Source organism: Neodiprion lecontei, chromosome 1 (genome assembly GCF_021901455.1).
Source record: "Neodiprion lecontei isolate iyNeoLeco1 chromosome 1, iyNeoLeco1.1, whole genome shotgun sequence".
NCBI classification, from domain to species: Eukaryota; Metazoa; Arthropoda; class Insecta; order Hymenoptera; family Diprionidae; genus Neodiprion; species Neodiprion lecontei.
In genome coordinates this window covers 10,936,874-10,960,442 of record NC_060260.1, presented here as the reverse complement: position 1 = coordinate 10,960,442, position 23,569 = coordinate 10,936,874, and the positions used below count along the sequence as shown (strand labels likewise).

Below are 23,569 nucleotides of genomic sequence, written 5' to 3'. Positions count from 1 at the left end.
CCATCTGATTTTTCATTTCCTGCTAGGCTATCAATAATACTAAATTACTTACAATGAGTATCTGACGCAGTTCCAATTAAATCAATTTTCTCTTTTGACCATGGGACAGAGAATAAAAGAAAGAGAGAGAAAACCAGTAACATTTTTAGATGAGATGTCATGTCCCGTCGCTTCTGATACGCCATATAAAATTACACGTTAGCCTGGGGATGTTGCATTTGTACATTCCCTTCCAGCTCATCTCACGTCGGCATTACATTTGTAGAATTTCCACCCCTAATGAATCATAGCATATATTTCTGAACAGTTGGAAATGCTTTCCTAATATTGGGTTTAAAGTAATCGGAGTTCACATAAATTCATTACGACTTAACCTGATCGGATAATGATCGACTAATTTGCTGATAGAACCTTCGCAAAGGTGTACTTATGTCGTTCACTTTTCTTTCTTAAAATTTGACATTAACTTTTACCCGAAATAATTATTCGTGTTGGCACCATTCAGCACCGCTATTTACCGATCCAAAACATCGCTCCTCAATTCTCAGGAGGTAAGTCTTCTAGCAATCTGCAAGAGCCGTAAAATCCATCTACCTAGTACAATTTCAGTAGTGAAACCAAGAGTGCGTCAGACACGGTGTGTAATTTAAAGGAAACTCATAAAATCATTCGGATGTGAAAACAGTCAGCATATGATCTGTCGAAAGATCTATTGATATCAAAATATAGATCAAGATATACATGTATCGTGTTCTTAATCAACAATGGAAGGGTCGCAGAGTGAAAAAGAAGTGATCGTCGCTAGGAAGATAACTTACCAAATTCTATGTTCAAGTTATTACAATTTATAGGACACGCTAAAGCATGGGTGAGATACACTCAGATAAAAAATACACAGAACATTTTCTTTAAAGCATAAATTATAGTGGAGAATTTACATAAAATAGAATCCTTCTGAACGTTTGAAGTGATTAGTTATTTAACACTTTCATTATAACTTCCATCATAGCATGAAAAAGAAAGAACTCCTAAAGCTTCACTCTATATATATGAGATTCATGTTTTAAAAAGAAACCAAAAAATTATTCGAGACGGAGGTGGAATCATTCCATTTTAATATTCAGGCAATCTCAAAGATTCCAGAATTCCTAAACAACATTCCGGCATCTTTCGCAAATCGTGATATGTTATTGTGTACGCAAAATTCGACTAGGATTCTAATAGAAAAATTTCCAAATGGCAAACGCGATCCCGAATGAGAAAATTAGCAACTCCGTACTTGTTGGCAGTTGGTCAACATAATCACAAAAGCACACAGCGTTTAATCGATAAGAAATGTATCTTCCGCGCACTGTAAATTTCCGCAAACTTTCCCTGCAATCTTCGCACGTGAAATTGATTCAAAAGTTGTGAATCAAAAGTTTGAATCCCTTTGTTTTCCCCGCAATTTTCCGCAGCTCAACGTCTTCTACCAGTAAATTTCAAAGGATTACGTAAAAGTTTTCGTATTCTAGCTAACCGCAATCTCCGTACGAATAACGTAATTGTTGAAATAGTGCGAACGCGCTTAATGCACGTAATTACACAAGAACTGTGTAAAAAATTTGCCGCTATTTGCCGAAATTACTGAAACAGAGCTATTTGAAAAAAAGAGAGGTCTAATCGAACGTCACTGAACAAAAAAAACAAACAAAAAAGAACAAAAAAGAAAAAGGGAAAAATCAAATAAATAAATAAAAAAAGAGGGAAGAAAATACTCGCGGATTAATGCTGCACTCGCAATGTACAGTGGGGATTGTCAAGCTTTGCCGGCTAGTCGGGAACGGGAACGGGATCCTCTCTCTGCGTGGGAGATGGCGGCTGGTGAGAGGCATTCGTGCGAGGCGTGCCTTACACGATGCGAACGGCGTCAATCCATCCAACGCTACGGGGGTGAAACTGTGAGCTCGTATGGGTGTAACGGGTCGTTGCGTTAAGCTGCTCTTTGATCGTCACCTGTCACCCTCGTGTATAGGCATATACAGACAACGTGATACGGCGCCCCGTTCGGATGGAGGAATTAGCCAAGTGAAAGACGACGCGAGCTTTTCTCGCTGCATGCGTATACATAGTCTGTTAAGAATCAACTGACAAGGGGTTAAAGAATTGAAACTGTAACTTCTTTTTCATATCAGTTGCAAAGAACATTTATCTTTTTTTTCTCTTGTATTTCATTAGCAGAAAATTTTACAATTTGTAGCTTGATAGATGTTACTGTATTTAAGCTCACGTCAATCAGCACGGGATTCATAGAAACCGTGCTCTGGACTGGTATGAATATTAGATGCAATCAAGCGGGTTATGATTTTTTTTTATTATATTCGTTGGATTTCTAATGTTGCCCTTCGTCCTGCTTCAGATTTTAAAAACCATGTTCCCGCAGGCATCCGTCGTGTCTTATAGCTTTTAGAACGATTCTCAGATTTTTGAATACTGAGAGAGTTTACCCTTTTTATTTCCTTCATTTACCGCTGTACTAATACAGTCTTGTTGAAACAAAAATAACAACCGATTACATTATTGCAGAATATTCCCTTAAAAATTTTATCTCAATCATTTCGAGCGGTAAAAGTTTGTTCATTCATCAGCATACGTTTATAGTAAACTGAGATTCTTAGCTCTAAGATTCGTCTCGTTTGATCAGAATTTGTCCACCACTCTATCCTATTCTTATGTAAGTGTAAGTCAACCAATGTGTTAGCAAATTTGTTGTTTCACGTCTACTCGAGAAAACACGCATTTCTGTACTCGAGATTCCTGTCCAGCGTCAATGTCGACGAACTATTTTTATGTAACGAGTGCATGGTTTACCCATTTTTTAGGCGTGTTTACCGTACACTAAGTACTCGCTTCTATGACGATAGAGTGCATTTTTCTTTGCACACCAGCATAAGAAATGAAATGATTTTGCGATAAAAAAATTTCCAAGAATTGAGCAAGATACCGTGCGAAGCGTGAACCGATGCTTCCATGTAAGCACACGAGGACTTGGAGCCATCTCTCAGCATCACACGATGCACGCGTGGATCTCGTGCGATCAGATTCGAGGCAGGCGTATCTTGAATACAGCCAAAGACAAGTTTATATTCCCGTATGAATAGATATCGGGAAGAACCCTCAGCCGGCGTGTTACACGCTTGGAAATTCACGGCAAGGGTGAGTCGGGGGTGGGTGCATGTAGCGCGACCTCGCTCACCCAGGGATTAGCCTCCGAGCTCGCTGACTGCTGAAATGTTCACAGATCGGTTTACCGTTTAGTTGGATGGCGAGTGTGAGCCGTTTTATAGGGGTTGGAGGCTGGAGGCTTGGAGGCCTGGAGGACGTGTGTGGGAACGCGCATTGTGGCTCGCACGTGCCGCCCCTGATCCTCCATCCCCGATCCCCCCTCATCCCTCCGCTCCTCGCCAGGGTAACCCGCGGTGCCAAGGGACACGTGTGGGTGGGGGTTGTGCTATCAGCGTGCACCCCCAACCTGGGCGCGGCTCATTCCAGCGCATGCGATTCGCAACTGGGGCAATGTGAAAACCTGAGCTTGAACCAACGACTTTCCCGGATGCATTCGCACGCCGTGTGAATTAATACTTAAACTTATCAGCTTACGCCGCGCGTTTCAAACCGTATATAACCTCTGCCTTCTCGCTGCTCCCTTATTCGTTTCGCTTTTAAGACTCACATTTTTTTTTTATATCATTGCGAGCTTGAAACGCGTCGACAACCGTCAAATTCATTTGATACAATTTTTAGTGTTTTTATGTTGATCGGACTCGTTGCGATTGTTCAAGAGTTCTGTTCAACTTTTCGGAAAAAGACACTGCAAAGCCGTATGAATAGTACGTTAGTTGAATTATTGAAGAAAAAATTTTCTCTCTTTCGTCGGTAAGCTTACGTTTTACGATATATTCACGTATATGTCGATTTAAGTAAAACTGTCTTCGGAAGAAAGTCGGCCATTTTTATCTTTTTTATATAACGTAGTCAGTGATGGGAAATTATTTCATTATCTTCATCGAGATCAGAACAACTGTTAACTTTCAATAATTGTCTAAATTTCTTCCTTTCCACGTTACCGTCATTAATTAATGATAATCAACGATTTAACATCAATCTCAGAATGTCTACATCTTTTTTTGCCTCACGGCTGTTCGTTTTTCAATATGAGTTAGAATCTTTCTAAAATGATCAGAGTATGTTGAGTGAACCTTTACAATTGATGATTACCTGTCAAAATTAAATCGTACCGCTTCCAAATCATCGGTATATTGAGGAGCATAAAAATACACAGTTCCTAGAGATTAAACTCTGACAATGGAGTACAAGAAATTCATTTTTCATGCATTCAATATTATACTGCAGATAGCGAAAAGAAATGTTTCAACCGTTTTAGTCGAATCGTGAATCACCGCGATCGAAAAATTGACTTAAATGTCACTGATTGGAAGCTATAATACTTAATCTTCATGTAATTATTTTTTAAATATCCAGACGTGACGAAGTATCACAAACTATTATAGAAATTCGAGTGGACGGCTGACCGGTAACGGACAATACTACTGCCACCCTATCTAGGTGCACTAATCTTTGAATGCTGCATCGCATCCCAATATAGATAATCAATCTCTCCCCACTGTTTGATTTGATGATCTGAATAAATGAAACTATATCCCAAGTAAATAATCCCTAAGCACGCGGGGTGCATTATACGTGTGAATTAAATACGTCAAATTTATTGAGATTTTCTTTACGTTCGGAGATTTTTACGAGTAGAAGAAACCGAAGTTAAATATAACGCAATATTGAGAATTGTATTTTCAGTATTTTTCGGGCCTGTAGGTTGGATTTTCTAGCCGTTCGCCTAATTTGATCCTTTCGGAATGGTTGTCCATTCCAGTGGACATACATTTCAAAAATTTATAACAAAAGTTTCGCTCGTTAAATTTGTTTTTTACGAACGAGTTTTTTCAACAGTTCCAATACCTCTCCGAGAAAAAATATATTGAAGACTGTCTGTTCATTTAAGTATGTTCTCGAATCAAAAAAATGCAACTGAGAAAGATGCGTGTAATTTTCTTTTTCATGTCTAATTTCAGAGGAATTTAAAATTAATTTTGTCTCTGGAAAACAATATTTATGTTTCTAGAATAGTCTCAAATGTCATGAGGAAAATATATAAGCTTGACACCTGTTAATACAAAATTGTAAACTTGAAAAACATTACGTGTTCACTGTAATGGTCATGCATATAACTTTTGATACAGGCTTACGAAAATTCTGAAAGAAATTTTAGGGTTACAATTCGTTCGGAAGTTTACTGTTTATTAAAACACCATGGCCAATGCTAACAATTGCTAAAAATAATCCATCTTTCTATGAGTTGGAATCGTTTTAAAACATGTCACAAAAATGAATCGTTCACAATTTTAAAAAAAGAAATAAGTGAATCTATTTGATTGGTACGTTTTTCCGATTTTGCATATGTGTATACGTCAAATGTTTCATAACTAAAATAACGTCAATGGAAGTGAAACAATATTTATCGGAGTTTCTATTACTATAAACAAGCTTTCCGTCAAAGAAAAACACCATAAATCAGTGGGCAGATTGTTCTTCGGACAATTCATGCTTCGTAATTTGCATCGACTGAGCTTTCAAGAACTCCTTATAAAAACATGTCTGCTAAAAGAAATAACCAGCCGTAAGCGCTCGTGCATACGTGTTTATTCGAATTTACCAAATAATCAATAAAGCAAATACGCCAAGAGCGGTCTCAGCAGCACTTGTTATTGCGCACGTCACTCATCTTATTGCGATACCAATACACTACATACGTACACGTAAAAATATACACATACATTTGTACCAATTGTATTTACGTATACACGAATCGTCGGAGCGTAAAAAATCCAGTAAAATATATTTCTGCTGCGGAAGGAAATATTTGGCAAACCTTTTCATGAGTTTATGCGAAAATTCTACATCAATTGTGAAAGAATTCGCGATATAGAAGCGACGATTCTTTTTTCTGTTAGAAACCATGCTGATAAATTTACACATACTTTCACAGAATTTCATCTATACGAATAGTTGTCTATGAGTCGCGGTTAAATTTTTTCACACAATTACAGGAATTATTTTGATGTTTTGATATAATATATTTCACTTAAACCTTTTAGAAATCAAGAAGAGGAAATGTTTTCATAAACTTTTCACATCGATGTTTCCTTCGCCGGAATAGTTCCATCTTTTGCACCCTACATACAACTACTCAGGTTCCAAAAACAAAGTCAGTAACTCATCTGAACGGTACTAATAACTTTCTTCTGACCTACTGAATATTTATATGACGCACATGAATATATCAGTTAATTTTAGTCAAACTCAAATTATACCGCACATTTTTGATCTGTAGCACCATTTTTGGAAAAATTTTCTCGTCTGAGTTGCGAAGTCAAATTTTTTTCAGCGAACATTTTGTCGATCACGAGACAAATTATTAAAGATTTACCGTCTAAAGTTAATTCATTTTTTTTTTTACTCACCATGTCAGTGCAATAATAATTTCACCTATTTTTTCGCGGGGATTTGATTAGTTCCAAATTGCAAGTAGAAACTTTGTCACAAAGCTAATTTAGAGTGTTTGAAAGAAATAAAAATCGCCTATGGTAAACGTTTCCTGTTAGCCAATGCAGCTGCAGGACTGCAGGACTGCAGCTAGGCTGTCGTTTGGGATGAATCGAATATCCAGGGACGCCGGTGAGAGCGTGGGATTCGCCGTCTGTGATCCGCTCAGCCTCATTAATGATGATGTGCTCTGCTACTCTCGGCTCTGCCCAAAACACACGGGTTTTCTCTCACCCTGCCGTTGAGCACCGGTCGAACCCTCTTCTCCATTCCCAACCGCGTCACCGAGCCTCGGTTGCTCATATTCGTATATAATTTACGAAACACGTATTCCCGACTAATTATTTATCATCAGGCGTCTCCGCCGTTCCCGGTTTTCGAGCACTCTCCGAACCCATGATCCAGGGCTTCGCGCTGTGGCTTTCCGTTCGCGTCAAAACTCGAAGGTGGATGAATACGTACAGCAGCTACGTCCTGAAACAATATAGAATCTGTTTGCCGATCCTTTGCTTTCACGGGAACTTTGGCACGCGTTGTGTAACACCGATTCACCACCCACGTGAGATCCCATGTAGGGTTAAAGCCAGCTTCAATTAACACCCGAAACGGGATTAGCGAATCACCTCAAGCATGTTGAGCTCCGGGCTTAGTCTACCTGTATACTTATCGAAGATGATGCCTAAATTTTCAACAAACTACAGCGATCAACGGTGCGCTGGTGAAGTCTTATCACACACGGTTAGAGCTCGAGTTTTACTCGTACCGGTGATTGATGGGCCGAAATTATCAATGGCATAAGAGTGCAATTTATAAGGAACAGAGGATTTCATACACCGGAAGATGTTTGGTGTAATTGATGTTTAGCAGTGCAGCACGAGCGGGGCCCCAGGAAGCCAAAGCCTCATCTACACTTGTCTCATCACCACCATCACCACCATCACCAACAACCGCCACCACCCCACGTGACGCATCATCCTTCGGGTCACCCAGCCACACCTGGACACCATGGACCAGCGGCACATTTGTTGACTCATCACAGGTTGGGTCCGCCTGTTTCTCTCTTTTGTTGCACCTAGTTGCATGTCTTAATTTATGAGCCTTGATAATCAGAGTTGAGTCATCTCGAGGGTTTCAAATACGAATATACCCGGTTATTTCCGTGAGGCACCCTTTAGGGACCCCTGATTATAGGCAAATCGAGGTACAAGTTCACTCTGAGCAGGTCCGATGCTCTTTTGTTAGCACGCGGCTGATGTACCCTGTATCCTGATTTGCCTAAAATTAGGAGTCTCTATCAGGCGCATCACGGAAATAACCCGGTATGAGTCTTGAATAATTGGTATAATCATGTGTACTTTTTTTTAAATGTACGAACAGGATCCTAAGGTGCGACCAGAAACCATCGCCGTATCCACCGCCGGTCTCGATATTACAAAAAGCAAGCGAAGGATCACCGCCCCCGGCACCTTTACCACCCCCGCCTCCTCCGCCGCCCCCAAATCTCTATCACACAGCTGCTGTCAATCTTGGACCACAGCCACCGCTTCTGCAAATTCTTATGTCCGCTGAAAAGTGTCAGGTATTAAAATCAGCAAGTATTAGTGTTGAAGAATTTTTGGAATGTAGTTGGAAGTTTACGATTTACCTGACCAGTCTGCTGTATTTGTAGATTATTCTCACAAATCCACATGAAAATCTGCAATTGAACAGAAACAGTAATATTTTAAGGTACAAATAAGTGTAGAAAACTGAGTGTTTCAATAGCAATTTGTGAGAATAATTTTCTCTGAGATTACTAATGTCAGAAAGTATCATATAATATTCTTGAGCCACCGCTAGATGTCGCATCTCACCCACTAAAGAAGCTTTACTGAAGATAAGTTAAGTATACCTAGCAGATAGCGTGTCCGCATTCGAATACTTTTCTCATCTCTCGAGTACGATCTCGGCGGATTGAGAAAATCCGTCGTGAATTTCGTAACTCTGCTTGCATATCAATAGACGAGTCTTGTGAAAAATAACCAACATTAATTTTTTGTCGACTCCAAAAGTTCTGTAACATTATACAGAAAATTATATTCATTTCAATGACTAATATTATACGAAAAATAATTAAATAATCGCGAAATAGAAAGCCATCCTACAATTAGGATTAAAATTACAACGAAATTCTAAGAAAAATTCTGTACAAAAATTGGTACCATTATGTTCCAAACTCTCTAAAAAATCATCGAGATTTTCGTTCTGAAAGTAAACATTGATATCAACTCGCTGTACGACAAAGTTTGATTTCTAAATTCGTTCCCATCTCAGGAGCTTGTATGGAGTGCCAGACTTCAGCCAGATGGAGAGGCGTCCCCAGACCAGACAGAAACCGAAGCAAGCCACAGTCCTCCCACAGGAGCCTTGCAAAGTCTCAGTCCAACATGGGAAGTCTTACAGGTGAGCGTGTTTCACCCCGTTCGGCAAACAACAGAACACTTGGAATGGGGAAAACTCAGTGAGTCTTTGCGATCTGAGGCGAGCCGATCCATATTTTAGGAAACAACGGCGCGGCTGCTGTTCATGGCAGTGAGATGGGTTCGTTGCCTGGCCCCTTTTCAAACTTTATCGAAAAACGACCAGCTTCTCCTACTTCAGCAGGCCTGGACCCAGCTTTTCCTACTCCATCTTGCCCAGTGGTCGATCTCCTGGGACATATCGGGACTCCTCGAGGGCGAACAGGTCCGGGGTCGTTTACCCCCTGGGGATTCTTCGCACGAAGAACTCACGACGATTCAGGTACGGCATGGCGTCTCCTGTTCTTCGTTTGGTTCTTACTCAAGAGCCAATCATACCCGTTTATTTTTTCAATACATTCTTGACTATCAAAATTTAATTGAAGGTGAAATTGGACTTGAATAGCTCTAGCTTCAGTTTGTTTGGCGTGAAATAAAATTTGATGTGCAACAAACGCTTAAAATTAGTGTAGAGGCGAAATGAAATTTCGAGTGTGTTTAACAATGGCGATTTTCATTTCGCATCCAAGTTCAAATCCGACAGACGAATGTCATAAAAACATTGTTTTCTTCGATAACAAGAGCCTAAAATTGTCAGACGTTATTTATGCTAGACATATTTTTTTACCATAGACACAATGTTTGTGCTTAGTATTTAACATATACTTTTTAATCTCCATGAGCTTAGCTCGTGAAAATCATATTAAGTACGTACGTACCTGCATTGCAAAAAGAAACGGACATACTTGATTCTTTAATGAATTATTATCAATCTGTTCGTTCGATTTTTTCGAGGTTTTCTTCTTTACTGTATCAGATTTTTTACCTACTTTTTCAACTGTAATCAGAGTATATCAAGAAAATCGCACGAATACAAAGAACACTCAAGAGAAATTAACCAATTCAGTAGATGACGTTATTTAATTCATGCAATATTACTCTGATAACGCAGATCCTTTACAACTAATAATCTATGATTATTATTCAGGAAATCATGTGCAGATTCAGACAGCTTTCGCCCGACGGAAGCGAGTGCGGTTGCATGAAAGCGGTTGTTCTCTTCACGCCAGGTAAGATAATGCGCTTTCATCATCTATAATGATATAAGATAAATATCGGAATTGGGAAAGAATGAATTTTTCTAATTTCAATGCATCCCTACGTCGGCGGTCCTTTAAAATACAAACAGATTTTCAAGAAAGATCTGTTTGTCTGTCTGTTTGTCCAGAAAAGACCCGGTGATAATCTTGGAAACGGTTCAGTATGAAAAATTTGTAATTTACGGGACTTATATCTTAATTTTTTATCAGAAGCCCTTCGTGAGCTGATAAAGTGTACTGTATAAAAAATTACTTTTTGCAGCTTCTTTGAATCAGATTAATAGAACATTGATAGATAAGCTGATACGGAAATAAAGTAAGCATGTCCAGCCTCGTTAGTATAGCCGATGCTGAAGATACAAAAAAAACTGTTGATATAATTTTTACAGTGTATTTGCAATACTCCGTTCGATTTTTGTGATGGAACTCTTTGGATACCATCGTTATGGAATTAATTGTTTACAATCGTAATGGAACCGTTAACTGGAAACGATAATTCTTGCAGTCTTACTCCAAAAAAAAAAAAAAAATTACTTGTTATATAACACATCGTTAAAATTGTGATTGTGGTTTTTGGACTTTCTAGAAACCAGGGGACTTCACGAGGGGCAACCGGTCCAGATGCTTCAAGACCAGGCCCAGTGCATTTTGGGAGATTACGTGAGATCGCGATATCCTCGTCAGCCAACAAGATTCGGGAGGCTGCTGCTCCTGCTCCCGAGTTTGAGGGCTGTAAATCCTTCGACCGTCGAACTCTTGTTCTTCCGAGAAACGATCGGGGAAATACCGATCGCTCGTCTGCTCGGCGATATGTACCAAATGGAGAGATACTCGAATTGAAAGTACCTAATCGTATTTCATAGAAAATCTGACGTGGCCAGAGGACTACTTTGACGTGTTTTTATATACTAACAATATTAAGTATTATGTTATTTTCTGTTTATCCCGCGATAAGATTGGCTATTACCCATATTCAGATAATATTGGGCTCTCTTATAGGTAAAATGTACATATAGGTATATGTATGTTTTATTGTAGTCGATGTGTGAAGGATCATTGGTCGAACAATAATTCACCGAAGACTGTCGATCCATCCCACGATGAAACGTTATAGCTGTAAAGAATGTAGGTGTAAAGTTTCATGCAAACTGTGAATAACAGCTGTCAGCAGAACGATAATGTGTCTCCGTTACTGTAATACGTGACGAAGTACAGTCTGCGAGTTTCGTTAAATAACCGCTAAAGAGAAATTTGAAAAGAAACTTAGAATGTATCAGAAGAATTAAGAAGAACTGTAATATTCAAGTGATTGAGTCATACGCAAAACTGAATGTAGGTATATGGAGGCAATTTTTAATACAGTGATATGAAAAAAAAAACAGCACCTCATCTCATTACAGAAGATAATTAGACTTATTTCTCTTAAATATTCGTTGTAAAATTGTGCGGAAGATATTTTGACCAGAGGATCTGTGCTCTAATTGTCGTATACCAAGTACACATATAGCTGCATATATTTATTGACACTTTTTTCAACAATCTGTTACGTTTATCCACATAAAGAAAAAATTTATATTTAATTTGTTCCTATTTGCACTCTCTGGTGCAAATAACGGAGAAATAGAAAAAAAAAAGAAGAAATTCATACAATCGGATCACGATGAGCGCTGTCAATATCTGGTATTATAAATCTAAATTTTAATTATCCATACATACCAACAATTATGAAATACACATTCTTGTCAATATAGTACTGACTTTTGCAATAGTGGGTCTGAAGATGATTATAAATTACGTCAAGTATGTTCATCATCACCTCAAACCCTCAAAATGAGTATCTTGTCTATCGAAACGAAAGAAAACGGACAAAAATACGTGAAACGATAAGACTATACAAGAGGAAAAGTTCAACATTGCTGCTGCATTGCCTTTCTTGTCAAAAAATTAAGTAAAATGCAAAAATCTCATGCTCGTGTTCGAATCATTTCGATATATAAGAGACGAATCACGGTATAGTTTATGCACGGACTTGCTATATTGCCACAGCTATGGGGATATGTTGCATCTTATCTTATCTTCGTGTCCGCCCAGTTATGACGGCTACGTATGGATTTGATAATTCGAAAGCAAATCGGTCGCACCATCCCTATCAATCGTTAAAACTCATTAATCTTTACGCTATAATGGCCTGTAATATATGTATCGTTGTTCATTTGGTTACAATGTTTTTTCAATCGTTTGAAAAATATTCTCACTTTCTTATTCGCTTACATTTGTAAAACACTTGGGAAATGTCGGGCAGATGTAATATATGGGTAATATTTATCGTGAAAATTGAATTGAGAATTTTTCATGCAGTATTATAGTATTATAATATATAGATATACAGTATTATATATCTAGGTGTATGTATGAAAGTTCGTTAGCAAAGTATTTTAGCGATTTCCCAACTGTGATACGTCATGCAACCCCTTTCATTCGTCGTGTGCAATAAGAGTAACGAAAAAAAGAAATAATGTATGAATAATAATGATTAATACCCGTAAGTATCAATGAGCGGTAATTGATTATATAGTCGGGATTCATGTGATTATACATAATATCGAAGGAAAGTTGACACAAATCGAGCAAACGTACTTTATTTATATCGCTTATTGCCGCATCTGTGCACTTTTACTTGTGTACGCATTCCACTAACTATAAGCACACTGTTGTTCTTCGTTGAATATTATTAAACTAGGTTTCACACCGGTTGTACAAAGTTCCGAGTAAAGTTTTCACAAATTTTGGCCGAAATCAGCGAAAGCAAACTTCAAAAGGTACGACAAAATTTGTTTATAAATTAGTCTTGATGTCAAGTGTAACGTTTGTCGATATTTCCAGGAATACGTCCCGAAACGGCGTTCTCAAATCTTCTGAATTTCTCTCTTATCACTGTTTAACTCCCTAAATTGAAATAAAATTAACTATAATATATTCAAAATGCGAGATAACTGTTTCTTCAATAACTCGTAAGTTTATTCATACGGAACATTAATCGTTCATCGTGACACGAAGACTGTAAACGGTAAATCTCGATAAACGACGGTAAATTGAATAAAATTTACGTTACTTAATAATACATACATACAATGTTACGTGTACATACTGTAAAGTAGCTGTAAAATGTTTCTGCTGTAAATCGGAACAATGTGTATAAATGTATTACGTATTCATATACATATGATATAATATACATGCTTACTATTATCTTAAGGCGATTCAATTCCCGATTATGATTATGCGCTATTCATTCGGTTCGGGAAACAGAAAATAATAAATAAATGCAAGAAACGTATGAATCAAGTGCGAACACTTGGCAGTAAAAATATGTCTTAGGGTATTGTTAGATGTGTTAATAACAAAGACACACTGTTTAATTTCGAACCATTTTAATAATCCACTCAACATAGGCGATCATTTACAAAACACAATATTTATACTCAGTATTCATTTCACGTTTTTACAAATGTACATTACAGGCTCACTTGTAATGCTTACCAACTAATCATAAGTATGTATAAAGTTTAAAAGGAATAATTCAACAGTTTCTTTTGGAGTATGTGAATCGAAACTGCTGCATGCACATTATGACATAAGTTGGACAACGGAAGCTCAACATCTTACCTCAAACAAACGACTTCAACTCTGACTAAAAATGGATACTAGTTGTTCATTTTAAATGCTCTGCAAACTTTTCCTACGTCCGATGCTGACGCAAGAATAGAAGCTAATCTTATCAGCTGATTGCGATTTATCGGATTTCTAAGAATATTAATTAATATAACTCAAGGAAACAAAATATTTTACATTTAATAATACAAGTTTTGTTTATTTCAAGTGACATAATCATGTAGAACCATAGAAATTGAAGACCAGAATTAATGTACGAGTTTACCATTTCAACTTGGTTCTCCTCTAATAACGTCTCTTCGCATTGTAGCGAATTGTGTCTCCAGTTCTCATTCTCACCCATTATGGTATGGGCTGGTTCTGTTTCAATTTCTTGGCAAGCTTTCGCTTGATAATAAGTGTCTTGTGAGTCGACATGTGTCGGTAGCTCCAACAAAACGCCTTACTAATACGATACATTATGGAAGATTGCCATGAAACAAGTTTGAAAAATTATATGAAAATTTTTTTAAAAAGTAGAAACTATCATTCAGATCAATTACGCGAGCCGGTTTCATTTACGGATCAAAAACCGCTCGTAAGCTCCCTCCGATAAAAACCGTAAGTACCAACATGCGTTTTAGTTAGAACACATGATCACAGTTCGTCGCGGGACTGTATATGATTCATAACGAATTCGTAAAGATCGTCCAATGTACGCGATCCGTTGTACTCGGACAATTTTCGGCCGTCCTTGTACAGGAAGAGAGTTGGAAAGCCATCCACTTCCTGGTCGTTACACAGTTGTTTGCTACTGTTCATTGTACAGTCGACCTTTACTATGTGCACATTTTCGTTTGCCCAGAATTTTTTTCCAAGCTCTTCCCACGTCGGGGCTAGACGCTTGCAGTGTCCGCACCACGGTGCGAAAAACTTGATGAATGTTACACCCTTCTCAATACCGTTCTTGAAACTCTCACCAGTCAACGTGAACACCGCGTCCGACGGACCGCCAGACTCTTTCTTTTCCTCGTCATTACTCTCCGCGTTCTTGCCCAGCATCATCGACACGTAAGTCTTCAACTCCTCGTGAGATCTCTGCCCCGTGTATTTATCAATCTGAGAAGTGAAAAAGCATTTTAAGAGGTATGGTCAATACTTATTGTACCACTTGAATAAATCATAAAAATTTCGATAAATGCTCATCGCGATTGAATTCGATATTAGCTGTGACATAAAACTTACCTTTTTACCGTCTTCAATCCACAACAGAGTCGGGTAGCCTTTAATGTCGAATTGGCCACAAACTGAGCGATGCTGGGTGCAGTCCACTTTAGAGATACTAACGAGGTCGCCATGAGCGAAGCTGTTCGCAAGCTCATCCCAAGTGGGTGCTAACTTTTGGCAATGTCCGCACCATGGTGCGTAGAATTTAACAAAATGCTTTCCACTGGATACGTGTTTGTCAAACGTATATTCGGACAGTTCCAATAGTCCGTTCACAGGCTGCGGTACAGCTGGTTCGCTGTTCTCTTCCTGCGATATAAAATTACCTGATAAATAGTCAGAATTTTTGAAGATCGTATTACCGATAAAATATAGAGCAGTAATACTAACAACTGGAACGCTTCCGATTTGCTCATTGATGAATGTTGTCAGGGTGGGTAAGTCTCGAGTCCCACGGAACTTGATACCTTTGCTTCCGCCAGCTTTGAAGAACTTGAGACTGAAGATAAATGCAGGTAGTTATATGAGGTTATGGAATTTCCAACTAGTTGGTAATTTACAAGGAAAAATATAGATGAAAGTAGTTTAATGACCCTGAATTTCGAAACATTGAACAATTCAACTGAAGCTACAAGTTTCTTTGCTTCTAAAAGGAAAAAAATTGGCGAGACTCAATCGGGTTGAAGAAAAATTGATAATTATTACGTTGGGTATCCAGTCACATCATTATCCGAACAGACAGTTGCATCAACGGTACAATCGACTTTTGCAATTCGAACTTGACCATCGTCAATTCCATTGAGCATTTCAGCTAATTGTTCCCACGTCGGTGCGAGTCGCTGGCAGTGTCCACACCTAATAAATAACAGAATATTTTCGTTCTATGTATGACGTGTTTATTAAGACTTACATACCCCTAGTCATTTTCAACAAATTTTGTAATTTTTTCTCTATATTTTGAGGATAATTCAACACTTGTTTGAATGAAGTATTTGATAAATTTAGAGAGTCGAATTTCCTTGAATAATGCACTGCTAAATATAGGTTGAAATATCAAATCTTAAAGCCATTTTCACAGGAATTGTGTTTCTTAAAACTTTGGGGCAGGTTACTTGAGACCTCTAGTGGAGATTGAATCTGAATTTGAACTGTACATTTGTGATATTATCTGTTCATCTGTGGCTCTCAGGTTTCAAAATCATATGGCCAAGTTTCATTTACTTTAAGAATTTATTTAACATTTGTTTCGGTTACTACCATTTCATCATTTCTTATAAAATCTCATCCTTCATATTATAAACATACTGATGCTACTATTTTTCATTTTTTTCTTTCTTAAATAATTGTGTCTCTGAAAATCACATACTCAAATAAACTACAAACACAGAGATTTGAAATATCCATAATATTGACAGCGAAAAAAAACTTAGTGGAATCAGCCACACTTATTTCGGTGTCCCGGGATATGCATCAACATTATACTTGTAATGAGTGTAATGACAATTGAAATATTATGAATTATAAACTATATATTTCGTGTTCGCTTGTGTGTCCAAAATTTTTTGACTTACCAAGGTGCGTAAAACATGACAAAATGATCTTTCTTGGCTATCTCGACAGGGAAGGTTTCCGCCGAATATTGAAGAGTGTGGACGTCATCGTCGTGAGCAATGACCTCGCTTTGATATGTTGAAATTGTGACAAGAAGTGCGATGATTTTAAGAAGCATAGTTACGAGTGTCTGTGATTCGCTTTAATTTAATCGCTGATAAATCAAACAATCGTTGTTCACTGATTTTCTGAAAGAAAACAAAAAACCAATCGTCGTGTTGTTATCAGTTACTGAGAACCAAGAGAAGATGCGGGCAAATTTGCGTGAATAAAAAAAATCGGCGAAATTTGACAAAACTTCCAGTTTTATCAAATTAAGGTTAGCTAACTAAAGCGCGATTTCTACTTATGAGGAAACAAAATCTTCCCGCAGCTTGTTATTTAGCGTAATATTTTATACTTTTGTCGAGGGAATTACTCAGGGGGAGGTGCAGTCTTGATATCGAAGTGTAACACTTTCTCGCAAGAACACGTTACCTCTCGCCGACCGATCGAAAACACACAAACCTCCAATCCGCCCACCGGGTACGAGACAGCGTACCGCGGGATGACACTGCGCCTGATTAGAAACGACTCTTACTCCACCTGGCGGTGAATCGGAATACTGAAGTTTAAAACATGGGCGGGAATGTTTGTCAATTCCGTCGCGTGACCGATTTGGGAGTTTCTACGAGAGTACACCGCATTCTTTCGTGAAATATAGATTCAATTAGAAATTTTTGGTCGTATGACCGTTTTGGTATTTGAGAGTGCGCTGCGGTCGGCTAGTGAACATAAGATTTCATGTCGATTAGTTAAGTAGTTATATGCGAATATAACTTTAAAGCTTCCCTCGCAGCGAAATTGATGGATGAAAAATCTGTACGATATTAATTCAGTCCGGGCTGATTATGAGTAAAGCGCACTAACCGACAGTTAGTGAGCTTACGTGGACTATATTGAGGATTTTTGTTTTGGTCCAGATAAAAAGTGAGGCTAACTCTTTTTGATTTTTGGTAAAAATTTTGAGATTCTGAAAAGTGCTGGCGTTGACTGAAGAACATAAAGACTGATGGTAACCCTGGGTAAATTTTTGTGACCAGTTTTCGGGGGGCAAGTGGGCCCAAGTGGGCCTGGGAGCGTAGGAGGGTTCTGCTCTATCGAGTCTACTTAACGAGCTCGCACTCAAGGAGGATGCCTCCTTGATCGCACTGACATTCATAGCAGCCAAAGTAGTGTCGATATGAAAGCTTGAGATTGATTCGACACAAAGAGACTACTTGTCGACTGCGACTTAAAAATGTCGATCAGCTCGATAATCCCCGTGACAAGAAGCGTGACCGCGTCCACCGCAAACCACCCCGAACTACTACCGAGCACCATCAACCACCGCCGACCACCTCGGATCACCTTCGCCCTCGTCCACCTCGGCCATTTCCCCCACCTCCTCCTCCAGCCCCACGTCGTCCTCGTCGTCGGCGTCCTCATCGACCGCCATCAATCATCTCCAACCACTACCAAACACCTCCGACAATCTCTTACCACCACCAAACACCTCCTACCATCTTAATCCACCTCCTACCACCTCCTACTGCCACCAACCACCTCCTACCAGCGCCTACCACCTCCTGCCATTTCCGGACACCGCCAACCACCTCCGAGCACCACCGACCACTTTCGTTCTCCTCGTCCCCCTCCACGTCATCCGCCGACCGCTCGTCTTCGTCGTCCTCGTCGACCACGACCGATCACCGTCATACACCTCCAAACGCTTCCTACGTTGACTGAAGAATAAAAATACAGTTGCCCCAATGGGCTTTGGTGGGACAACCGAAAGTCGTCGTGCGCTTGCGCTTCCCGAGATGTTCCATCGGTAGAGTTGAGAACTTATTGCAGAACATCAGAGAATTACCGATTTCGACATGATGCTGGCTGCATTCACCTTCCGAGTAACACAGTCTTCGCAATGGTGAGCCCAAGCCAGTACTTGGCTTGTGTATACTAACCGACTTGTCGGCGATACAAGAAATTAATAATCAGAATAGATTTCGTCCAAAATTCGTAGCAAGACGGTGATTTAATTGAAGTATAGGTACCCGAGGGAAGAATGTATACATAGATCATAAATAATAATAGATCAGATGTAATAAAGATGCAGAGACCAGAAAATATACAGTATATGCGGTCCATGTACGATATTACTATATATATGATCCAGTAACAATTAATACGTAATGCATACTATAAATTTTATGATTTTCCAGGATACAAACTAGATTACATACAATAATACGGCTATGATATGATAACAAAAGAATTGTTCATTTCGAAATGGGATTCTATTCGACACGCGCTCGATGTATTCCATTTGCTCTCTCGATCTTGAATTTTCATAGGCACAGCATGGAAACGTTGTTTTAACTAGTCGTAAATGAACTATCTACATTTGGTAAGAAAAAAATTCGGAGTAACTGCATGACATCAGGAATGCGCTAATTTTAATTGAAATGAAATGGATGCTCCGCAAACGAGACAGTATTTAACGCAGTGTGCTGATTTGAAGACCTAAAAAGGTGAATGTCGGAGATTTTTTTTTTTGATGGGGGGAGATTGAACGGAGCTTCTTAAAACTTCAAGTGTATTTTAACACACATTTGAAAGGTGCGAGCAAAAATTTTTATCATGCAACAGTAGCAGAAAGGCAGCGTTATCAGCTGACCCGTTAACTGAAGGATATATCTTCAGTCAACGGCTGACCATCGAAGGGCCTGGCCGCTTGAGTCTGGAATCGGCAGGAGAGATAAAGTGCGAATTTCTTGTTTGAAATGTGAAAACTAAAATCATTATACATCATATCATATCATCATACACCATACATCATACATCATCATCCATCATACGTCATATCATACATAGTACTGAAGTTCGTAATCCAAGGTTGCATGTTCGGATATTCCGATGTTCAGAAAGTGACGTCACCTGAAATTTTTTTTTGTCTTTACGTCATCCATCTATACAGACGAAAATCAGCTAGCCGAATTCTTCAGTCCGGAAACAATCGCGCAATAGAGCGGACGGATGAGAATCGCGCTCCGCAAATTTCGAGTACTGGGTTCTGTACCAGCTGGATCCTGCCCTCCGGGTCCGCTTTCTGGTGCAACTCGAGTTCCAGGACAAGCGCTCCGTAGTTCCTGCGCTCAAAGTCCACTACCTGGTGAAACTGGACTTCCAGGACAAGCGCTTCATGGTTCCTGTGGAGCACGTACAATACCTGGTGAAACTCGACTTCCAGAACAAGCGTTCCGTAGTTCTGGCTGTCCAGGTCCATGACCTGGTGACTTTTGACCTTCACAACTAATTTTCCGTAGTTTTCCAGTTTTTCGTAGCTCTCCATTGTTCCTGCGCTACAGGTCCACTACCTGGTGTAACTCGACTTCCAGGACACGCGCTCCGTGGTTCCTGCGCTCCAAGTCCGCTATCTGGTGCAACTCGACTTCAGGGACAAGCGCTCAGTAGTTTTCGCGCGCCGGGTCCACTACCTGGTGAAACTCGATTTCTAGAACAAGCGCTCCGTAGTTCTGACTGTCCAGGTCCTTGGCCTGGTGACTACTGACCTTCAGGACTAATTTTCAAGTTTACAAGTTTGATTATTGCAAACGTCATGTTTTGTACCATCAAACCAATATTCATGCTTCGGATTACATTTTGAATCGGGATAATAACCGTACGACCACGATAAACAAATTGCAATTGCAATTTGGCATTCATCCTTACACAATATTTTTGATGTGTTTTAATACTGGAAATATTGATTAGTATTCGAGGATAACCCGAGGTGGGTAGCGGTGGTCGTTGGATGTGTTTGGAAATGGTCGGAGGTGGTGGGAGGGGGTTGGGGCTGGTTGCGGGTGATCGAGATAGATGAGGAGGAGACCGAGGAGCAGGACGGGGAAGATGAGAAGAACAAGGTGGACGAGGATGACGAGGATTTGTGCACTGTGAGTATAACATTTTTATAATATTTAACGGAGTGGGAGTAGGATCAGGAGTAGAAGTAGAAGTAGGAGTGGGATCAGGATCGAGAGTAAGAGTGGAAGTAGGATCACGAGTAGTACCAGGATTAGGACCAGGAGTAGGATCAGGAGTAGGATCAGAAGTGGGAGTGGGATCAAGAAGATACGTAGGATCAGGATCTGAAGTGGAACCAGGAGTAGGACGAGGAGTAGGAGTAGGATCAGATGTAGGATCAGGAGAGGGATCAGAAGTGGGACCAGAAGTGGGGTCAGGAGTCAAATCAGGAGTAGGATCTGAAGTAGGATCAGAAGTAGTAAGTACCAGGAGTAGGATTAGGAGTAGGACCATGAGTAGGATCACGAGTAGGATCAAAGTGGAAGTGGGACCGGGAGTAGGAGTAGGATCAACTATTTTCATGTAAACCAGTAACAAAAAGCTATGTTTCTATTTCTGCACGGTGAGTATAACGTTTTTCTAATATTTAATACCAATTGTAACTATACTTTATCTGAAATTTTTTAAACTTGTCACGTTTACAATAAATTATTTCAATTTAGTTTTCGCGCAAGCGCATATTCAGTAGCTTCAAATGCGCTGATAAAATTTATATTAATCAATTATATTGATCCTTACAGAATATTTTCGATGTGTTCTTATACTGAAAATATTTATTACTATTCAAGGTATAACTCGAGGTGGTTAGCGGTGGTCGTTGGAGGTGAATTGGTAGTGGTCGGACGTGGGCGAAGATTTGTGCTCGGTGAGTTTAACATTTTGATAATATTTAATGGCAAGTTTAATTATGTTGTATCTAAAATTTTTCAAACCTGTCATGTTTAAAATTTATTTCAATTCATTTTTCGCGCAAGCACAATAGTAGCTATAAATGCGCTGATAAAATTTATTATATGATTGAATAATCAATTAATTATATCAATCCTTACACAATATTTTTGATGTATTCTCATACTAAAACTTTCTGTAAGAGAGGTTGAAGATTTTTAATATAATTATGTTTCAGTTCTGTGCCCCACCTACTGATCCACTAGTACATATCCTCCGACGTGACATCGCTCTGCTACGTATAAAGAAGAAAAGATTTATTAAGATGCAAATTGCTCCTCTCTTCTTGCCATTGTGCTTTCAGCCATTGTTGTGCTGTGTGTTTAAAATTTAGGACAGTATATAGTATAGAATAACAGGTACAGCTACGAATATAGCACTACAATAAATCTTATATAAATGAGCTCTCATTGAGATTTCTCTGTATTTATAACTCGACGCGAGAAGTCAAAAATCAATGTAATGCCATCTGTAAGGTAATTTGACTCGCGCTTGCACAACGAGAACTCGTTGTACAAGAAATTAAATAACTATAAAAATAGATAAAAAATATTATCTCTAATAGTGAATGTAGCTAATACAGCTTTAACCGTATATTGATTATGTTAATGATCTATTGTGACAAGATCGGAATTAGATAAGCTCTCTAAATACTCTTTTCTGGACTATTAATTTATATCATGTATATGTAAATGTATATTTATTGAGTTTATACAATCACTGCACTAGGATTACCCTTGCCACGTTTTATGGTGCGCTTGTGTAATTTGTATATTATTAACCTTACGTTTTACTCTATTTGCGACAAGTTGTGAGTGTTTCTAATTTCTTGGCAATTATTTATGTACATGTAAGTGTATATATGTATATGTATACTTATGCATGTGTATATACATATATACACATATTTAAAACTAGATTTTTACAATAAACATAGAGGTTTCAGTATATTCACATACGGATTTCTGTGTATAGGTATACTTGAACTAAAATATCCTTATCTCTAACACGGAGTACTTCGCAATGGGCATTTGTTCTTGTAACCCAATGTCCTACATACGATGGCAAAAATCGAGATCCAACTTAACTGAGTCTCAAAGCCCTGTTGACATAAAAGCAGCTATTTGATAGAAATTATAGTTTATAGTTTACACAGCCCATTGCATGATATTTCATTATAAATACGTATGTTTCAATGTATTTAGGAATAATTTATCAAATATACAGAGGTCATGTGCAAATAATAAATGAATTCGACCGCAGTTTGATGTATTCGTTAGAGCTTTAACAATAAATTTAAGCTTTGTTACTTCTTTTATTTTATTATGGATAATCAAAAACATTTCCGACTATTCGTGCTGTGGAAGCATGGGGATTAAACCAAATGTAGCAAAAGATTAGAAACAGTGTATGTAGAGTACGGGTATTTTTCTAATAATGCGAACACGTGCCGCTAGCTTAGTTTTGACATATCTAGAATACCACGCCTTGCGAATTAGCTTTCCAGACAGAGATGAATGATGAATTTTAAGGACTGCATTATCGTTGTTGAATACTCTATGCCTCAAGGGAAACTAAAATCTGTAACGATAAAATTGATGCACCGGATCATCGTCGACTTTAACTTTTGAAATGTCCTACCATTTCCGAACACCTCCAACCATCCTATTTACCTATATTACTAGATTAGCTATGATATGAAAAGAGAAGAATTATTCATTTCGAAATGAGATTCTATTCGACGCGCGCTCGATGTATTCCACAACATTAGTATTCATAATTATTCCAACAACTTTTCATTTGCTCTCTCGATCTTGAATTTTCATAGGCATAGAATCGAAACGCTGTTTCAGCTGGTCGCAAGTGAAGTATCTGCGTTGAGTGGAGGAGCAGAATTGTTTTTCGTAAAGTATTCGGATGGAAAAAAATTCAGAGTAACTGTAATACATCACGGATGCGCTAATTTTGATTAAGATTAAATGGATTCTC

General features: G+C 38.7%; 3 protein-coding genes across 6 annotated transcripts in view; 2 read left to right on the top strand and 1 right to left on the bottom strand.

Annotated features, from left to right (window-relative positions):
* LOC107226485 (protein dissatisfaction) overlaps positions 1-14,430 on the top strand; it is a 30,053-nt gene extending 15,623 nt beyond the window's left edge. The window contains exons 4-9 of the mRNA XM_015667309.2: positions 7,522-7,696; positions 8,035-8,236; positions 8,971-9,099; positions 9,199-9,438; positions 10,144-10,225; positions 10,842-14,430. Of these exons, the coding sequence (XP_015522795.2) occupies positions 7,522-7,696; positions 8,035-8,236; positions 8,971-9,099; positions 9,199-9,438; positions 10,144-10,225; positions 10,842-11,095 (1,082 nt within the window). The 3' untranslated portion in view covers positions 11,096-14,430. The remainder of the gene's footprint in view (positions 1-7,521; positions 7,697-8,034; positions 8,237-8,970; positions 9,100-9,198; positions 9,439-10,143; positions 10,226-10,841) is intronic.
* Positions 13,670-17,300, bottom strand: LOC107226490 (thioredoxin domain-containing protein 5 homolog). 3 transcript variants are annotated; one of them, XM_015667315.2, is made up of 6 exons: positions 17,145-17,300; positions 16,705-16,932; positions 15,839-15,988; positions 15,524-15,632; positions 15,152-15,442; positions 13,670-15,025 (listed from the first exon to the last, which is right to left on the bottom strand). In XM_015667315.2, the coding sequence occupies exons 2-6, from the start codon at positions 16,860-16,862 to the stop codon at positions 14,564-14,566; spliced, it is 1,170 nt and encodes a 389-aa protein (XP_015522801.1). In that variant the 5' UTR covers positions 16,863-16,932; positions 17,145-17,300; the 3' UTR covers positions 13,670-14,563. The 3 variants fall into 3 exon arrangements, with proteins under 3 accessions (XP_015522801.1, XP_046597911.1, XP_015522802.1); XM_046741955.1 differs by having other exon boundaries at positions 17,163-17,295; XM_015667316.2 differs by having other exon boundaries at positions 17,222-17,293.
* A 2,318-nt stretch (positions 17,301-19,618) lies between these two features.
* Positions 19,619-21,786, top strand: LOC124294844. 2 transcript variants are annotated; one of them, XM_046742436.1, is made up of 5 exons: positions 19,619-19,985; positions 20,100-20,265; positions 20,540-20,721; positions 21,421-21,497; positions 21,759-21,786. In XM_046742436.1, exons 1-4 carry the CDS (start codon positions 19,968-19,970, stop codon positions 21,424-21,426), a joined length of 372 nt encoding a protein of 123 aa, XP_046598392.1. In that variant the 5' UTR covers positions 19,619-19,967; the 3' UTR covers positions 21,427-21,497; positions 21,759-21,786. The 2 variants fall into 2 exon arrangements, with proteins under 2 accessions (XP_046598392.1, XP_046598349.1); XM_046742393.1 differs by having other exon boundaries at positions 20,092-20,265.
* The last annotated feature ends 1,783 nt before the right edge of the window (positions 21,787-23,569 follow it).